The sequence below is a fragment of the Tachypleus tridentatus genome, chromosome 3 (genome assembly GCF_004210375.1).
Source record: "Tachypleus tridentatus isolate NWPU-2018 chromosome 3, ASM421037v1, whole genome shotgun sequence".
In the NCBI taxonomy this organism is placed as follows: Eukaryota; Metazoa; Arthropoda; class Merostomata; order Xiphosura; family Limulidae; genus Tachypleus; species Tachypleus tridentatus.
In genome coordinates, this window is record NC_134827.1 from 58,130,734 (window position 1) to 58,151,144 (window position 20,411).

General features: G+C 32.2%; 1 protein-coding gene and 2 long non-coding RNA genes across 9 annotated transcripts in view; 1 reads left to right on the forward strand and 2 right to left on the reverse strand.

Moving 5' to 3' along the window:
- LOC143246938 (uncharacterized) overlaps positions 1-20,411 on the reverse strand; it is a 40,645-nt gene that overhangs the window by 17,662 nt on the left and 2,572 nt on the right. The window contains exons 2-3 of one of the 6 annotated variants that reach the window (XR_013026259.1): positions 15,120-15,287; positions 5,301-11,526 (exon numbers count right to left, since the gene is read on the reverse strand). The exons of 3 other annotated variants lie outside the window; for them this stretch is intronic. Coding sequence is in view for 1 of the 3 variants with exons in the window: in XM_076494210.1 (XP_076350325.1) it covers positions 3,667-3,968 (302 nt within the window). In the remaining 2 variants the exon portion in view is untranslated. Of the gene's footprint in view, positions 1-953; positions 3,969-5,300; positions 11,527-15,119; positions 15,288-20,411 lie in introns of those variants that run through there. 2 more of the 6 variants (XM_076494210.1, XR_013026258.1) reach the window with 2 other exon arrangements.
- Positions 9,239-15,127, forward strand: LOC143246939 (uncharacterized). Of its 2 annotated transcripts, none has more exons than XR_013026261.1 (3): positions 9,239-9,257; positions 13,123-13,183; positions 14,632-15,127. It is a non-coding gene; the product is annotated as an uncharacterized LOC143246939 (long non-coding RNA). The 2 variants fall into 2 exon arrangements; XR_013026260.1 differs by lacking the exon at positions 9,239-9,257 and adding an exon at positions 10,483-10,591.
- Positions 16,701-19,413, reverse strand: LOC143246940 (uncharacterized). Its single transcript, XR_013026262.1, has 2 exons — positions 18,972-19,413; positions 16,701-18,236 (listed from the first exon to the last, which is right to left on the reverse strand). It is a non-coding gene; the product is annotated as an uncharacterized LOC143246940 (long non-coding RNA).

Here is a 20,411-nt window from a genome sequence, read left to right on the forward strand (position 1 = left end):
GAACTAAATGTCATGTGGAGGGCTAATAGTAAAGCATGGTTAACCAGGCAGTTTTTATGGAGTGGGTTCATGAAGTTTTTGCCTCAAGTGTAAAGAATTACCTCACAGAAAAGTTACCACTCAAGGCCCTTCTTGTGATGGACAATGCACCTGCTCATTCACCAGGCTTGGAGGACGGGTTGGTGTAGGAGACAGTTTCGTTACTGTAAAGCTCTTGACTCCTGACACGACTCCTCTCATTCAGCCAATGGACCAGCAGGTCATATCGAACTATAAGAAATTCTACACCAAATCACTATTTCAAAGGTGCTTTGAAGTGACCACTACCACAGAGTTAACCCTTAGAGAGTTCTGGAAAAATCACTTTAATGTACTTCATTGTTTGAGAATCATAGACAAGACCTGGAGGGAAGTGTCTTTGAGGACCATGAACTCAGAAGACTCAGCAGCAAATAGAGACTTTGAAGGCTATGAGGTTGAGCTTGTTGTCGAGGATATTGTCTCACTAGGCATGTGTATGGGCTTGAATGTGAGTGGTGATGATGTGTAAAGTTGGTGGAAAACTACAACACTGAGATCCCCACGGAAGAACTCCAAGACCTTTAGAAGGAGCAGCACCAGAAGGCAACTGAGGAAGTGTCTTCAGATGAGGAGGAGGGAATGGATGATGTTCCCAGTTCACTGATCAAAGAAATGTGTGGAAATATGGGAGAGTTACAAAGTTTTGTGGAAAAATTTCACCCTGGCAAAGCTGTAGGAAACCGCAGCATAAAACTTTTCAATAACAATGCCATATCTTACTTCAGAAACATTTTAAAATGCAGGCAGAAACAAACCACATTAGACAAGATTTTAGTGAGAAATAGGTCCAGTAAGTCTCAAGCAGTTTGCAGCGGTGCAAAGAGACAGAAAAGAGAAAGAACCCCAGAAGGAGAGTTACCTGACGTTTTTTATGGAAGGTTATTCCCGTTCCAAACAATAATAACCCTCTTACTCTCCACCTTTCACTTACGCCATCAGCTCTCCTCAGCACAGGTAAAGTGCAGTTAAATTTTCATTTATTGTTTTTTTTATTGTGTTTATAGTTTTTGTGGTTGACTTTATGCATGTAAGTATTATTATACAGGTATAAATAAGCAATATTTTACTTAAAATGCTTCATAATGCGTAATTTTTAGAGGTCTGTAACTGATTAATTTAATTTACAGTATTTCTTATGAGAAAAATTAATTCAGTTTTCGAAGTTTTTCAAGAACCGAGGTGCCACTGTATATCAAAAATCAAGAATACCTTAGTGTATCAGAAAAGGTAAAAATACACTATTATCTGAATTAGTGCGATGAGGTCTTATCCTCGAATACTTCACTGATACATTTTCAGATTCTTGAGTGTTTCTCATGTATTAGGTTTACTCACTTTTTTCTGAATAAAAATTTGTTTCCGTTACACAGAAAGTATTCTTTAATGAAGTACAAACACGAGTCTAATAAATTCTCTTCACAAATTATCAGTGGTTTCCACTGAACTATCTCAGATAAGTGCCACTTCAAGCTGAAAAATTCTGCGAACTTTTTCTTTACTCACCACACATTCACCTCCTGCTCCGATTATTAACGTAAGAAAATGAAAATAAATTCTTTTACAGCTTTGCTTTAACAGATGCTACACAGAAAATCGACGATGCTTTTAGTGAGTAGTTTGTGAATGTAATTCAGACACCTGATGATTGGGGGGAACTGGTTGTGTAAACGTTATACAAAGAAAAAAATGGATGTTTAGCTCTTCCTGTCTTCTTCGGTGAACAAATTATCTGCAGATCGCTAAATATTTGTCAGGTGAAAATTTATTGATAAATGAAAAAGTCTTAGCTGAGGTTTAATATAGAACGAAGTAAATATATGTAGCGATCACAATGCAAGCACCATTTCCATATCTAATGTATAAATGTACAAAATAAAATTTAAAAAACAAGATGGCACAAACCAGTAAAGATCCTGGAATAAAATTATTCAACGTAGTTAACTTTTAGTGACGTACAAGCCACATAAATTATGTTTGTCTCAACAATTTAAAACTTTTTTTAACAAAAACAGTATAAGTAGTTATACGTTCATATAATAACAATAACACTGTAAGACTGATGGAAATATCGGATTCTGTCCCTTAAAAACAACCCCGGCTCTGTACTAAGATATAATAAACTAATAAAAGTTAACTCGGATAAAAGGCGTCTATTCATGTATATATCAACTACACATATTTTAGAAGACGTATGTAATACAGTTTGACGATAGCAAACAGTAAGGCCAAATTATTTAATTAAAGTTTTTTTTCCTTTTCTTTTTGAACCATAATTCATTGTATAACATAAAGTTCGTGCTATTTCTAGTATCTCTACCATAACACTATTGGTTTAAATTTCAAGGTCTGTTATTATAAAAACACAAGAAATTAAGGATCACTACGAGTTTTAACTTAAGTAACTTAAAAAATTTCTTGATCATCAGATCTAACTAACTAATTAATCATAAAATGTTATATAAAGCTGTCTGTATTCTCACTACACATAGTTGTCGCATATTATTTTTATAAAGGAAGGAAGCTTATTTCACGAAAATTGGTAATGACAGAGAACATGACTCGCGAAAGTTGGTATCAAAGAAAAAATTCCGATATTTGAAGAAACTAGTTTAAAAAAAATTCAAAGGATGTAATATCTACTAAAAAAATTGGTTTAAGGGTTTTTGTCGTTATATTGCAGTACATACACGTGTGCACACATTTTCAGGTTCACTCTCCATATAAAAATAACGTTGTCACCAAACATAGAAGTTAATTAAAAGTAATTTACAAATGTCACGTTTCTTTTGTGATTTAAGTCTTAGTGAATTCTACAACATACAAGAAAATACATTAGCAATTTCAGGTTTAAAATATTAATAAGGATTTCTGCCTGCAAATAAAGAAATGTGTTCTACAATATTTCAACAACACAAAATCTGTTATTACCAGAGCGAATTATTATTAGCGGTTTACGTGTCGTTAATGTTGTCTACATTTTGTTATAAAAGTGTGTATATACACGAAATTCATTTATACTATTGTGTTCTATATAAAGTTCTTAAAAGAAAGTTGACACATAATTTTATTAACTATAGTCCGAAGGTAGCATCTCGAGAGATGGTTTGTCTTTTAAAAACCTATTTCTACTCTAAAACTGGTTAGTATAGAATTGCTCTTTGTCTCTAATATCAATACTTATGACGTGTTCGAAACAGCAAGGAAGAGAAATATCACATTTTTGGGGTAACTTTACTTTTTCCAACTTCCTGGAATTTTTCCCTTTATCTTTAGGAACGGATAAAGAAATATTGAGAGGACCCGACGTCAGTAGATCGACTTGTTCGTGAAACTATCTGGCAACTGTTTTGTTTTCGAAACTGAAACCACCCATTTGGCTGTGATCGGTGGAAAGGAACATGGTGTGAAAAGTATTATCTTGGGCCTCGTAGTTCGTCAAATTGTCAATGACATCATGCCAAAGAATGAAACATGTGCCTTTCTCGGCGAGGACCAGTTTCAGTCTTCGTTTAGTTCGTGTTCTCGTTTCTCCTTTATCAAACAGCAGGTCAGGGATACCTGCCATTCTTCCTCTGGTTTATTCAACTACAGATTGGCCAGACACTGGCACACAAACACAAATGTTTTGTGGCTACGAAAAACCGTTTCGACTTGGGCTATGTCCTGTTCGGTCAATTCGCTGCATAAGTTATTTAATTCATCTTCTAAATCTTGTCGAAAATCCGTATCGTCGAAAGAACTACAACTGATAATTCTGTCTGTCTCCTCTACATTAATTCGGCCCAGAGTATCATATTTTTCTGTCAGTTTTTGTCCGGCTACCTTTTCTTTGGAAGATGGTTCGTGTGAAGCTTCTGAATAGATGATATTATCTGAATAGTTCGTATCTGGAATACAGAAAGTTCTATTTTCTGAACATGACTCCACAAAGTCATCTTTTCACAAGAACTATGTTGAATATTTGACACATGATCAGACATTTCCATGTTTATGCTATTATTTGAAATCGTTTTTTCATTTATAAATATTCAATGAATTAATTCTTTCTGTTGGTCCAAACTATAAAGGTGGGAATTTCTTCTATAACAATAAAATATTTAACACAGAAACCTTGAAAGTCGTTAATATCTATATAATACTCCGTGTGGTAATTTTTTCATGAACTTGTAACATAACCCCCAAATAATACAAGATTGTTTTTTTTCTTCCTGTAAATAATAAAAAAACGCAACAGTAAATAAATTTTATTTTTATTTTTACCAGATACACAAATTATTTATATTCATTCGCATGAACGAGGTTTATGTGAACCTGTATGAAGCAACACTCTAGTAAAGTTAATTTTAAACAGAAATTTATTTTGTACCAACAATCTGAACAATATTATAAAATTTATTTCATTTCTGAATTATTTCATGTTATATCTCTGAAATCATTATCGACATTAAAAACTACGGAATTTTAACACTAACTTTCTGAAAAATAGGCTACTCTAATGTCTGTAATAAAATAGAGTATTTACGATTGAAATTAATACAATGTTACAATACTTTACACAGATACCGAAACATATGTGAAATCTTTTTATGGCTAGTCCTGTTTTTAATAAATATTTATTGTCTGTGCTAACGAAAACCCACTTGAAGTAAAATGTATTATCAAGATGGCTGGTATGAGTATTGAAACTTTAAGTAAAGTAAAGTGAAGAACAACATTTCGACATTCTTATGTCATTTTCATGTCAACAAAGAGAAGTTGCAAAGATTTTAATGTTGTATTCTTTTTATTGTGAATAAATGTTCATAACAAATGACGTTTTTACATTATTTAAAGGTGGGGTAATATTACAGGTATCATTCTCGAAATGATAACTCATCTTCAAAGCTATAACTGTAATGAAAAGCCTGTTCCATAACTTACACTCAAGAGTTATAACTGTAAACAAAGGCTTATTCTAAAATATTCGAATAATTAGCTCTCCTAAGTGGTATCTAATAATCAGTGATACCGTGAAAAATATTCTGAAGTCATTGTATGTTTTTCTAGTAATGGCAAAAGATAAATATTATGAAGGCAAGAACCCTCTCTGATTCCCCCAGTAGCACAGTGGTATGTCGGCGGACTTATACCACAAGAAACCGGGTTTTGATACCCATGGTGGGCAGAACACAGATAGCCCTTTGTGAATTTTTGTGTTTAATAACAAACAACAATGGTAACCATTTGTAATAACCCAATATTTATTTTCGAATTGATGAACTGGAAATTCTAGGATAAGCAGGAAATACAGTATCAACCTAGTACGCTACGAATAACTTATTGCGTTATTGAACTGCTCCTAAAAATTAAAGGTTACTAAAATAAATAAGAAGGAATCTTTAATATCCACAACACTTGGAACACTTTTAAACACGGATATTCTACTAGTCTATTTATTAGCTATATTTTCTTTACAGGCAATACTAAGCATACAACCCGATTCAACTTTATTACTCAGCACGTTACCTACCAGCCTACCCTCAAACAGAAATTCTTTTAGGCACGATTAGAGTAAATCCATCTACTAGACTTTAGACGTTACCAAATACGTCAGTCGAAAGGGTTTGACCTTCTGAGTTCAAAACTGCAATTAAATCTCAAATACATCAAGAAATGACGGAGCTGGGAGTTAAACGTTTGGCTTAAAGAAAAACAACAGCAACTCAGAACTGTTCTCCGAGCCGCTATGCCGCGGCTAAAAATAACAGTAAGAGTTAGTTAGTATTGACCCTACAATACTGATAAACAGTATGTTTTCAAGGCGATATCGGTACAAAGATATCAGAAAATAGAATTACGATTTTAAACAAAAGGGAAATAAATCTTAATTATCTGTATCCACATAATTATTCCTGTTATCGCTGATTAAATACGAAAAATAATTCACGTTAACTGCTGGTTTTGAAGAAAAGTCTGGAACGAAGATTCGAATCTTGCACGACAGCGATATTCGTGTGACACAGGTTTCAAACGTTCAATGAGTTTTTTGTTGACGTTATTAGAGCCAAATCAACTTTAAGGTTAACACCTATCTTCTAGTTCACGTTCCATATAAGATAGAAACAACTTTTCCAATCCAAGTAAGTACTTCCAAATATTTGTTTAATATTCCTGTTCAGTTACTTACTTGTCGTTTCGCCAGCCCTTCTTTTTTTTACAGGTACAACTTAAATACCTTGATTATATGACACTGAAGGGTTATTCGAATTTACAGCTCCCAGACAAGTTCACAAAATTCTCTCGAAGATGTATATTACATTACGTGAATAGTTAGTTGCACGAGGTAAAGGCTTATATTAACATAGTCTTCAAGTTCTTACACTGTCCACAAGCATGGGGGGCTCTCGCTAACACAGAAGTAATCTTACAGGCTCATCAAGATAAAATCGGAGTTCGATAAGCGGTGGGCACAGTCAAATATAGTCCGTTATGCAGCTTTGCATTTAACAAGAGACAAGTGAGCACAACCGTTAGTCCAACTGATTTTATCATATTGAGCAATTATATATTTCTGCCTAAAACCAGCGAGTAAAATCAGTTACATTTCATGTTTATTATAGTGTCGTTAAAGAAACCGTTTGTACAACGATGAGCTGACGAGCAAACGAAATTCACCTACGGCATTCATATAACCGCTGTCGACCTGGAAATTTGAAGACCTACGGGATTGCTGAAGTATTTTGGATTTCTTTTAAAGTTTGATGGTGTAACAAGCTTTCTTTGGCTGTTTTTCCAGTTTCAGCCCTTATAGAAGCCATCTTTAAAACTTTACTGACAGGAGCTAAGTGTAAGATTTTTAACCCAAGATAACAAAAAGTAGTACCTGAAAAGTACAGTTAACACATTTAAGACCTAATCGCTGCTTCAACTCATTTTGTACAACCTCACACATGCCATTCTTTAGAAACTGTACTGACAGGAGCTAGGTGTAAGAATTTTTAACCAAGATAACAAAAAGTAGTACCTGAAAAGTACAGTTAAGACATAATCGCTGCCTATATTTACTTTGTACAACCTCTCGACTGGCCTGAACGAGACCGAAACACTTAGAGAGACCAAAGTACGACAAAAATAAAACAAATAAAGAGAAATTCAACGAATGAAGACATGCTTGATTGATTTTAATCAATTAATTTTAAACAATTATGTTATAACGTTTTTACAATTTGATTTACGTAATCAATGCCAGGATAAAAATATTTCTTCCAATCTCAAAAATCCTGACAACTGCTAACACGCCACTAATAACCTACAATGTACAATAAGACTTGTAACCATATAATAACAAAGTAATATTTGATTGGTGTTACATGTAAACAGCTATACTGGAGAAACTTGTTACTAAAGGAATTTGAACTTAAAACAAATTAAAAAGTCTCATAAAAGTAAAAACTATTATGAAATATATGTCGCCAAGAGACAACAGTCAAACTGGTCTAGTTTTGTCTCAGTAATTTAGGTAATAGAAATATTTCGTGCATACTTGTTCAAACAGCCGCTATTGAAAACTATCCAAACAATTTGACACGTAAAGACTGCTTTTATGAAAGTCTTTTAAAACCCGACAAGTTCAAGCGATTTATCTCCCATCAAGACTTCGCCCAAAAGCATAGGGGTCAGTGAAATCTCAGAGTCGAAAGGCAACGGGGTCTCAGCTCAGTGAGGGTCAAAGCGCATAATCAACTCCACAACCAGACGTGTGTAGGGAATGGCCACTGAAAGAAATAATTTAGTTTGTTTCGGATATTTACAAGGGCTATCTGGGTTAGTGGTCCCTAATTTTAAAGTGGCTACAACAGCGCTAACATCCATCCCTTGAGCCACTCTAATAATGTAATTTCAATGTCGCTCTTTTGACACACACCCAAAGTGCGAGGCGCGATTTTAAGGCAACATGCCGCGAGTTGTAAGACTTCCGATTCACAGTTCAGAACGCTGACCACTGTCCAGTCAGTCACGTGATAAATTTCTTTTGTTTTTTCCACATACTACGCCTAAAGATTTAATTGCTTGCTTGTTTGGAATAAAACACAATGGGTATCGAAACCCGGTTTGTAGCGGTGCAAGTCCGCAGACATACTTGTGTGACACTGGGAGGGACGTGTAAAGAGAAAGAAAACTAAGACACTTTGCACGTTTTCAACAAAAGCTCGTTTTTCAAACACAACAAAAGTAACCAACTTAAGTAGAATGTATCCTTTATTGATTTGAATGCTGCAATAACCCGTTTTGTTGATCGTACTCAAGTTCAAATTCACTCCTCCACAATAACCAACAGTTAAACACACTCGCAAGAGACAACAGAGTTCTAAACATTAATATGGATAATACCCCATACAGTTTTTAACAAATGACTTGAAGGTCACCATTTAACAATCCTGCTCATTCTACATAAAAATATATGGCAAACCTATTTAGTAGAAATATACAATTCTGGTCAAAACAATGCTAAACAGTGAAACTAACTTGAACCTAATGTTAAGAGCTTATGTATGTGCTAAGATTTTAATGTTCATTATGCCTTAAATAAGATGATTTGTTTAGGTCACTTCAAGTTTAAAATATGTCACGTAAGACAATATTACTATAACTGTACATTTAGGTGTGTCAAGTTATTGTTATAACATTGTTGTAAATATCTGCTGAGGTTGTACACAATGAAAATAAACAGATAACCATAATGCAGTTAATTTTAAACTTTAACAACATACATGTCTGTCTTGGAATTTTATTTTTAAAGTTACGTCATCTGAATTATGTAATCACGTGCAAAATACTGTTTACAGTGGGGTACGTAGTCATTACACGTTATGAAAAGGTATATACATGGTTGTCATGTATACAGTTAATTTATAATAACTACATATTGTGTACACAGTCAAATTAAAACAATTCACTTTGCACTCATCCATATATATTTTAAAACTATGGAATATTATATACTGTTGGCTGCAAGTTGGTAAGCTACATAATAATCTAATCTGACTGAATGTACACTATCAACTATGCATATCATAAAAATGATAACATATAAGCTAATGCACTGTTATCAAATTTAATTTTCTACACGACAAGGAAAATGGATAGAAAATATAGTACAACTATCTTGCTGTTCCTGATTCAAATTTAGAAAAAAGGTAAATAACTAATATACGACTCTTAATGTTAGTACTACATTACTTAAGACAAATGTGCCGGGTAAAATTTATAATGATTCTTGGATGTTTTCCATTGTTCTATAAATCTGAGATTATTTCTCTTAGACACAAATGTATTCTTGCTTAATGTGGGTAATATAGCTTACCTTTCATTTATAAAAATACAACTAAACCAAGCATGTACAAGTTCCACATGCATTGCAATCATACAAACAGATCTTTTACTACAAACAACATTTGTACTTCAGAATATTCATGTTATTTGACTTTTCTGACTGATAAACTTAATACTGATTCACAGGAGTTTTGATAAGTTTAAATTAAAATCTGTTCTTTTATCAAGGAAACATCCAAATTTAGCATTATAAATTATAACTATACTTCACAAATTTTACGAAATAATATGCATAAAATTGAATCTAAAAACACTAAAATATGCCTGAAAATAATTAAATGTTATATGAATAAACTAGAAATAGTTGATGGTGAAACACAGAATTGCATTACTAAGGAGACGAGTGTGTGTGTGTGTTTTCTTATAGCAAAGCCACGTCAGGCTGTCTGTTGTGTCCACCAAATGGAACTGAACCCCTCATTTTAGCATTAAGAATTCATAAATTTACCACTGTACCTGCACAGGAACAGAGTGAATCATATATACATTTTGTTTATCTTTTAGTTTGTAGATGTTATAAATCAATCTAGTGATGAACTGACAATGTCATTAATCAATTTATTTTTATTATACAAACTAACATAAAAAGTTCAAAATATGATGATAATTACATGTATATTATGATTAAAACATAACTGGACTGCATGTAAGTATATCAGCACCCAAAATTAATTTATAAACATACATTTTTCAAACAATTTGAAAAACTATGAAGAAGCTTGTAAAAAATTGAAAATATTTTAAAATGAGTTAACCCATGACTTGTGAATGTCTCCACATATAAATAATAAAAAAATTGAAAATCTCCATTATTCATAAGTATGTATAACATGGTGCCACTGACATTATGGTAAATGTTTGTGTACCACTTGCATACTGGTTTCATTTTTTGAGCAACTTCTATATGTGTAGGTATGTGTTTTACTATGTAATTTTGGTTATTTCCTGAGTTTCTTTACATGTGTGTATATATATATATTGCATTGTTGTTAATAGTCCATATTACCAACTTACTGCCATAATGGACCAGCACTGAAATGTGTTCAGAATATCCCATCTATCAGTCAAAATCCAGACAGTGATGTAAATCTAGTCAGCAGCCATGAATAATCATCAAAAATCATTCACAAATATCATGGTAGGGTGTATATTTCAAATTAATATCTTTTTTTTTTTAAAGGTTGGAGGTATAATTGGTAGAAATATTAGGGGTGATTTCTATTTATTTGCTTTCTACTTTAAAGTATTTAATGGAAACTGTATTCCCACAAAAAAGATTATAATATTATAATGTCCCAAAGCTGAAAGAACAAGCATTTTTGGTTGGACAAGAATTCAAATCCACTATTCCAGACTGTGAGTTGAACTTGGAATATATAAGATCATAACACATAGTTTTGTGACTAAAAGATGAAGATTTCACAAAAATATCAGGATGAATCTGAATGACATCAACTTTCTTCTTATTTTTGTCAACAAATATAATAATAAAAAAATGTTCATTGTGGTAAACAAAATAATAATTTGATATAAGCAAAAGTTTTGTTTCTTCCTAATTCATAACAACATTTTTACATCAATATGACTTTTAAATTTGACACTGGATCAGGCTGTACAATTACAGCCTTCACAATATGTGGACTTTGCTGCAAGTAATTATGAAAGGAAAAAGTATTTAACATATTCATTCCAGAAACAAAACTATATTTGGTACAGTATTAATAATTATAAGCAACAACTTTTAATTGAACTTTACATACATGCTACCAAAGATATTTGTATGAGATACATTTGATTTTTTACAATCAGTTTTCAAAACTACAATAAACATGCCTCAGACTGATATTGTCATAAACATCAAAAACTTTATGTTTATCAGATATAAAAGCTGACTTCAGGCTATTCGTGTTGTTTACCTTTGGTGTTAACTTTTGTATCGAGTGTATTGACATTTATAATCTTTCAAAGGTACACTGGATGTTTACATTTAAATGACATGGGTATCAGCCAGGATTCTCTATAGTTTTGATAGAAGAGTACACTTTGGAGAGGTGGTGGTGGGCTTGAGATGGGCTAAAAAAATCCATTCACAAATGATTTATAGCAGCTTTATATCACACAAAAAACATTTCCAACTTCTATTAATAAATGGGACAGTTGGTGAATATCTTCTCAGTTAAAATGGTCCGTTGCTTGTATAACCAAGTATTTTATCTAATAAATAACGTATGATCTTTGCAACCTTTCACATCTGTTGGTGAAAAGTGACAAAGTTAATGAGAAATTCTATGAACGTATTGTTTATGGAAGTTTTGATAAGCCAGTCTCTTAATATTTTTGGAATTACAAGAACATTCTTTTGCATCAAAAAACTACTTGCCCTAAAGTTTTACTCCATGTGAATAACTAAAGCACAAACATTTAGCATGTTCAAGAAAGAAATTACAAATATATCTTAAAAGCAAATCTTGACTTCTCCAAAATAAATCTGACCATATTCATTCCCTCTCTTTAGTTGATTACAAGTATCCAGAGAAGAAGCTTCTACATCATACAACAATAAAGTTTCACATACACAAGGAAGTGTAAAGTACTATACAACTTTGTTATGAAACTATGGATATGACTCTTTGAATGTTAACCCATTCTTAGATATCCCTCTTTGTGTGACACTGAAGGGAGAGTCTGCAGGATATATTTCAACTAGTTATATGCTATGACTACTCAGTAACAACTTAGTGATTAGCTTTCACTATGCTCTAAGTGCCACATGTAATGTGTAGAAATTCACACACCTCTATGTGGTGCATTAATACAATAGTATTATGATGTTGAACAACCAAATTACTGCTATAATGAAATTATGTACCCTTCTTTATTGTTAACATGATTTTACTGATATTTACCAAAACCAAGTTTTGTGTGTCTGCAGCATTGTTGCCCTTGCAAAAGATGCCATGAGAAAGCTTTCATGTCCAAAGCACCCCACTTTTTCATGCGTGTTCCATAAACCATACAGTACATGAAGACGATGCTTTCACAAGGCATGTTAGAACAGTTTAATAGCATGTATAATATTTAAGTATTGCTTCTGGTGGCTTGAATGTTATTTATTATTTTATACTAGTAATTGTATTTGTTTCATTCTACACCTTCTTAACTGTATGACTATGTGTAGGGGTGTTATCACATTTGTAGATTTACATTCAAAATCTATTGAATGTACATTATTGAACCATTATTTTATGAATATATGTGAATTCATGTGGTAGCAGATTGTAAATTGTAATTCAAATGTAATAGTACACAATAATTAATTAATTTAAAAATAAATATTAAAACAATTTCCTAAATATCAATTTTTGTTTGTCATGCACTATGCTAAATGCTTCTTTGGTTTAAATTATATTTCTGATATCCAAAGGCAAATTTTATACTTTTTAACAAATAGAAATTTAAATTGCCAAATTTTGACAAACTTGAATATAAAATAAAAAAACCTCCTTTCTTATCTATTTTCTGAAATATTACTATATTTAGAAAATCAAAAAAGTTAATTCTGTCTATTTCTTTGGTTTTTGGAAATGACTGTTAACACATTCTTACTTTGTTCTATGAAATGTTTATAGCCAATTGAAAGCTCAGAATTTTTTCTATGTGGTATTTAAGGTTTTGAAAATTGTCTTCATGAGAAGATCCTTATTTTGTTGTTGTAGACTCACAAGGAAAGGTAAGATGAATGATGTTTGGAAAATATTTTTAGACATAAATACACTTTAATTAATAAGAATTATTAATTACACTAGACATCTGTGGTACTTAAATATAACCTTTGATGTTCTTTATATCAATGTGTGTATATAAAACAAGAACAATATTTTACATACTCCAGTTGTAAAATGTGACAAGGATCAACAATCTGTGGAAATTGAGTACAAATTCATTGACAAGGAAAGATCATTGTTGATCTATATTTCTTTACTTAATGTTCCGTGCTCTATGAAAATTGATATTTCAAGATTTATTTGTAGACAGTAATAATAACATGTATATACATTATATATATACATAAAATGTACTGTATTACAACTGAAATGTGATTGTATTCTACAAAATACTGGTCCTCAACAAAGTTATTTCATTAATATCATATATATCATTATCAGCAGATTTTAGTTCATTTCTGTGTGCTTGTGCATCATGCTGATTCAAAGATTTATAAAAAGAATCCAGTTCATGATGAACATTGTAATTGTGTCTGTTGAGGTTCACACAAATAATGGTTTTTACTGTTTTATTTACTGATGAAGTCATGATCAGAAAATTATTTTTGGGACCCGTTTGGTCGTACATAAGTAGTTTAATATTTCACTGCATGTAATAGGTATGCAGCAGCTATTCCAGATGTATGATAAATTTTTTAGAGTGTTTTTCAAAAATTGGTTTTCATTCATAGTTTTAACACTTCACAATTTTAAACTTTTGATTATTTTATTTAGTACGTTACATTTTCTGTTGTAACATACTTTTTTAAATGCAGTTAAAGTGTCTATGTAAATGAGATCCAAGTCTTATACGAATACTAATCTTTTATTTTAGGCAAATGTTATACGCTGTATTTATTGTGCTGTAACACTTGTAGTTGCGTTTTTATTGTCATGTCATCCTGAAGTGAGATGGTTTTAAATCATTACAATAATTAGTACTTCCTTACTATGAAATGATCTGTTATAAAGTGCACTAGGTTCAGAGTTAGACTTAACAGTGTGGAATATGTATTAAAGTTATGGATTTCATCTCTATCTACACATCTTGTTCAATTCTCTCTGAGCCTGTTGTAGTCCTAAGAAACCTGTAAGACAGTAGTTGGATGGAGACTTATTTTTAATGTTTGAGTAATGATTACTTTGTTGATTGCACAATGATATTAGCTTGGATTTCTTATTGTTCATGTTTGAAACAATTCTGTGCAAAACATTTATGGATTTGTATTTTGCAGCTACTTATAACTGTGCGATAGGCATTACTGTACTTGAATACCACACATTAAGGTCAATCTGAGGCTTAGTTTAATAAACTGAGTGCAAGGTCAGCTAGTGTGCTTTCTAAAGAGAATAAACTATGGTTACTTGAAAAGTTAATTTCAATGATTAGCCAAGTGTCTCATCATCTGATTAGTGACGTGCATGAATGGATTAAGAAGATTCCCACTATCCCTATCTACTATCTAGCAAAGCCACAGCCAAGGGAACTGGCTTGGAGAAATCAGCACAACTAGTCAAAAGTTCACAGTTCCTCCTGCACAATTTCTCAGCCTTTGCAAAGTGTATTCATAAGTAAACTTGTGTTGTTGTGGTTATAGTCTCATGAAGAAAGGGTGATGTTCAAAAGGTTTTTTCTTTTTAGAACAGATACAGTTTACTTTATAAAAATTATTAACTGCAATGAAATTTTGTAGTATGGATAAAATAACTTATGATTTTGTATTATTTAAAAATGGTTACACAAAAAAAATAACATTTTACATACTACTTTTGGAAGTTTGAAAGTTAGGTGGTGAAAATACATAATCTGATACCACATGTCTAATGAATGGCATAATATCATAACATTCATATCAATTTCTATGACTCAATGATGAAAGCTGGATAAGAAAATTTAATTACCACAAAATTTTTCATTAAACATTTTCTTCAAAACACTAATTTCAAATCAGGTGGTTAAGGCACTCAACTTGTAACCCGTGGGTTGCGGGATTAAATCCTCGTCACAACAAACATGCTGGCCCTTTCAACTGTGGGGGTGTTAAATGTGATGGTCAATTCCACCATTCACTGGTAAAAGAGAAGACCAAGAGTTGGTGATGGGTGGTGATGACTAACTGCCATCCCTCTAGTCTTACATTGCTAAATTAGGGAAGTCCAGCACAAATAGCCCTCATAAAGCTTAGCTCAAAATTCAAAACAAACATGTTTGGTTTTAAACTGTAAATTATAATTCAGATTTTAGTGTTATACATTAGTTAAGTTTTTAACTTAAAAGTAAATACTGAAAAACAATTTCTAAATATCAGTTTTTATGCATTATATGATATGCTCAAATAAGAGTTTGTAATATTCAAATACCAAGTCTATAGTTTCTTAAGAATTAGGAACTCAAATTACTAATATTGAGAAGTTATAATATGGAAAATTGAATCTCCCATCTTTTCTGCTTACTGCATTAACTGAATTAATCTCAGTGCCCCTACCTACCTCTTGCCATTTTTGGAAGTACTTCTTTAGGTACACTTTCTTCTGAATATGACTCAGAGCTAAGTTACCGAATTTTATAAATTATTGTGCAATTCTAAGATACTGATATTGTAATTTATGACCTTTTCTTATTTTGAAATGTACACATGCTAAATCTAAATGATTGTTGTTTTATTTCACATCCTACTGTAAAATTTTATGAGACTTGATATTCAGTACTGAGTCAAGCCTCAAATGAATAAAAAAGTTCAAAATAGAAAATATTATTGTTTACTCTACTTCTTTATTTACTGTTCTGTATTTTAAGATAACTTAAATTTAAGAACTTTTATAACTTATAACTTAGTTGTGACGATTTTACAAAATACTAGTTCACACAAATACAGCCAATACAGGTCACTTTGTAAAGACGAGTTTTAGGTTCTTGGATAAAGTAACACGTGCATGTGTACTACATCACAGCATCTGATGTAATGTCAGCCAAAAACGGCTGTAGGGTCAATTTAATAAAAAGTATAAACATATGTATAAATGAATAATATTATGATATTTTAAGATATTCAAACAAAACCTCTGTGTTTTTATATTATAATGTTTAGTCATTCTACAAAGAAAATAGTGTAATTCATTTGTAGGGTTAATTCAAAATTTAAAATGAATCTTCCATTGATCTTCATAAGCACAGTTACCTTATGAATATTGATATACTGTTTGTCATCTGAACAGAACTAACAAGTGGAAGAAATTCCTCTGAGCTGAAAACCGAGTGACAGTAAGCAACAAGAAGATAATCTTTGTTACCTTATTTTCAGTGTTTATTTAACTAAACAGAATTTTATGCATTAGTATATATTTCATAATGTCTACATGATACATTATAAATTACACGTGACATGCATCATTCTCTTGGCTTCAGTATATTCAAGGACCATGTTTAACTCTGTTAAATTTGATAACTTTAGTCAACTTTAAATGAGCTATTACAATAAAAAGTATTTAATTAAATACTTTATTTAATACTGGAAACATAAAATAATAAAATCAATAGTATATTTTTTTAATTTGGTGAACTTAAACAATGACATATTTGCTTACTTGAATAAGGACAAAGACACATGTTTACACAAAATCAACTTAACTCCTTTTATTATGCACACACTTTTTTTTGGTATTTGAGGACACTGAGTAGGATAAAAACTATATCTTTCCCAAAACATAAGCTTGATGTATAATATTTTTCAAAATTGTTTGCTAAGTTCAACAGTTTTAATAAACTAAAGAAATATAAGCAAAAATATAAAGGACTCTTTCCAAAATGATTGCAAAGTTATTTAATAAAATAAGCTTACACAATAATTTTGATCCAAATAGCCTGTATCTAAATGCGAGACACTACAGTAAACTATGACTAAAGATTTACTATTACTGCATGGTTGAGTAATTACCATAACATTGCTCATCAGACTGCTATAATTTTATATTTCACAACTTTGATATGATGATCTCTTTATCACATCAATAAAGTTACACAAAACTTGCATCATAGTGAAACAGGCATACATTTTATACTTGTGAAGAATATCCAAGTTTTAACTAAAGAAACTACTTCATAACATTAATCATTAAGTTTACCATAGATAGTTACAAAAAATGACTGGTCCACTGCCTATAACTTTTATTTATAAAGACATGCTCCAGCAAATATTTAAAAGTAAAAATTAAAGATCAAAATAAAATGGCTTGTTTCACATGGAAAGTTAATGTTAGTATTAGCATGATAAAGAGTAATATTATAATCTGGAATCATACCACTGATGAATGCAAGAAACTAAAAATAAATTTGTCAAGTGTAAAGCAAGTTCTAAAACACGGATCAATAGTTTTTTATGTTTAACTTTCATTTTCAGTATTGCTACAGAATTTAGTAAGTTTTACAGACTGATTGATATATAGGCCACTTAATTTATGTATAAATCTTCAAACACAAGTTTTATTGTGTGAGAAGACTGCAACACTAAAATCATTCAGTGTAAAGGCCTTTACTGTTTTCCATGATTAATTTTTAATGGAAGATTAACCAACTATTAAAAGAAAAAACCTGCAAATGAACAGACAAAAATATTATTATTGAAATTTCACTTGTTACTAAAAAGCAAAATTATCAGTTTGTAGGCACAAGGATGTCAATCCAGTTTGTTTGTAAGAAAAAAAGTTATCTAAGCTGAAATATAGACAGAAACAAATTTCTTCCAGCAATGTGTTTAAACTGATCACTTTCTTGGCAAAAGAAACAGACACTTCATAATTATGTTACTGAAGACCCAATCCAGGAACTTCAAATACTTTTTTCTCTCAAATTACAACTAGTTATATTGTGATTTCACTTTCCTTACACTTCTATGAAAGAGATTCTCATTTAACCTTTAGATGTGTAGACATAACAAAGAAATAAAAATCTAGACCAGCACTTCCTGAAGTCTTGTTGTCCACATCTCCCCTTTGATAAATGTGGTTTCTTCCACACACACCCTTTATCAAATGAAGAGATACAATACACACAGATTAAAATGTTATATGTGTTGTTGCAATTACTTATAACCTCATTAATAAAAAAATACATTAAAATGCTTAATTTTGCATTATTACACAATCAACTGCACCCTAACTGCTATTGTTCCCTCCACCTACACTTTTGGAAATGTTTATCAAAACCATATTAATTGTTCCCCTGTAAATCTTATATACCCTAACTGCTTCATTCACAATATAGAGAATACAAATAAGTAAGCAATACACTGGCCCAGTGGTTGCAGCTGTAAGTCACTTCAGCTTCTTGTAGCCTTTGTATGAAAATTCTTATGGCAGAAGAACAAAACTTTTATTGGTACACATGACAGCTAATAATGTAATGGAGACACAGAACAAATGATTCTTTCTATTTCTTCTGCTACTGCTTTGGTGTGTGAAGTGTATATGTTTTCTTAAAGCAAAGCCACACTGGGCTATCTGCTGTATCTATTGAGGAAACAAACCCCTCATTTTAGTGTTGTAAAGACGAAGACTTACTGCTGTTAAAGCTAGGGGCACTGTCTTAGTTAATAGATGCTTTACCATCAAAATTAATGAACATGCCTCTGAAACATCACGTGATGTGTTTTTCCCAGAAAGGTCGAGAACTTTACATTTTTTGTCATTTTAATGTCCCATATGTAAATTTTATACATACAACAGATTATGAAAAACACTAATATCTTTTAATATTACCTTAACTGAAGCATGTGAATAATAGATACATAGTAAACTTATATCTCTCTAGAGCAGGAGTGTGCAACAGGCGGCCCGCGGGCCACAACCCGGCCCGCCAAGCCATTTAGTGTGGCCCTAGTTGTTGTAATCTAACCATGTGGCCTGATCTGTAATCCAACGCAAATGGAATATTTTTAAAAGCATCGATCCTACGGGATTCCCAGGCTTCGACTCGACAAACTTCTAAAATTATCTTTGCTAGAGAGGAGCAGGCCGAATTCGATTGGTCGGCCTCCTTAGGGCATGAATAGGTGACGTGCACTAGCACTATTGTCTACGACTCAACGTCATGTCCTGAACCTCGCCTTCGCCCGCTGGCGACAATTTTCCCTAACCTCTGCTGTCCGTCATTCATTATTGGTGAAAATTTTATTACCTTTTACAGTTACTACAAGAGATTGAAGGTAAATTGATTATTATTTAGCATATTGTTGTGACTTTACTGAATTTATTAAAATTTTTGCTTTCAGATGCATCTGATTCTATGTACAGTGTGACCTCGTTATTCGCGGGGTTACGTTCTTTACCCTCCCGCGAATAGCGAAAACCGCGAATATTGGATGCAGTTTTAAAACGTATATGTATGCGATTATATACTATATGAAATGCTTCCCAAACACTAATGATACTTATACTCATTGATGCAGTAATAATGTAGCAATATTGCATACTGTTATGTATTTCACTAAATTGTACCGTGCGTTACCGGGCTGTGCTTTGCCGTTTGCGTTGTTGGGGAAGCTGAGGCAGTCAGCCAATAGCAGTCCAATCTTGTTTGGTGAAGACGACAATTGATAAAACGGCTTGATTGAGTAAATACAACAGAAATCTCCTCGAAAAGCCCTTTCAGTCTCTGTGACCTACAAAACGCAGTTCGCGCATAACCCGCGAATATGCGGGGCCGCGAATGGCGAACCGCGAATAGGCGAGGTCACACTGTATTTTGCTATTCTCAATTAATTTAAGTACCGGAAGGCTATGATCGGGATGCCAATTTAGAAACATGTGTTTCTGTCCATAAGAGGTTCCATGTGTAAATAAATTCTATGTTTTTTTCTACTTTGCTATTTTCGTGAGAATAATTTTTGTTTTGATTTCAGGGCTAGTAAAATGTCAGCAGTTAAGAAACGAAAAATTGATGATGAGGGAAGGTTATTCAACAGTGAATGGTGCACAAAATATCTTGTTGTCCCACATAATCAAGGTGTTGTCTGCCTCGTCTGTCAAACTACAATTGCAGTCATGAAAGAGTACAATATTAAGCGACATTACGCAACTAAGCACTCCTCCCAGTTTGATGAAATTGTTGGTCAGGCACGAAAGGACAAAATTGAACATTTAAAACATCCATTGAAAAGCAACAAGGTGTTTTACCACTTTCAAGAAAAATTCAGAACT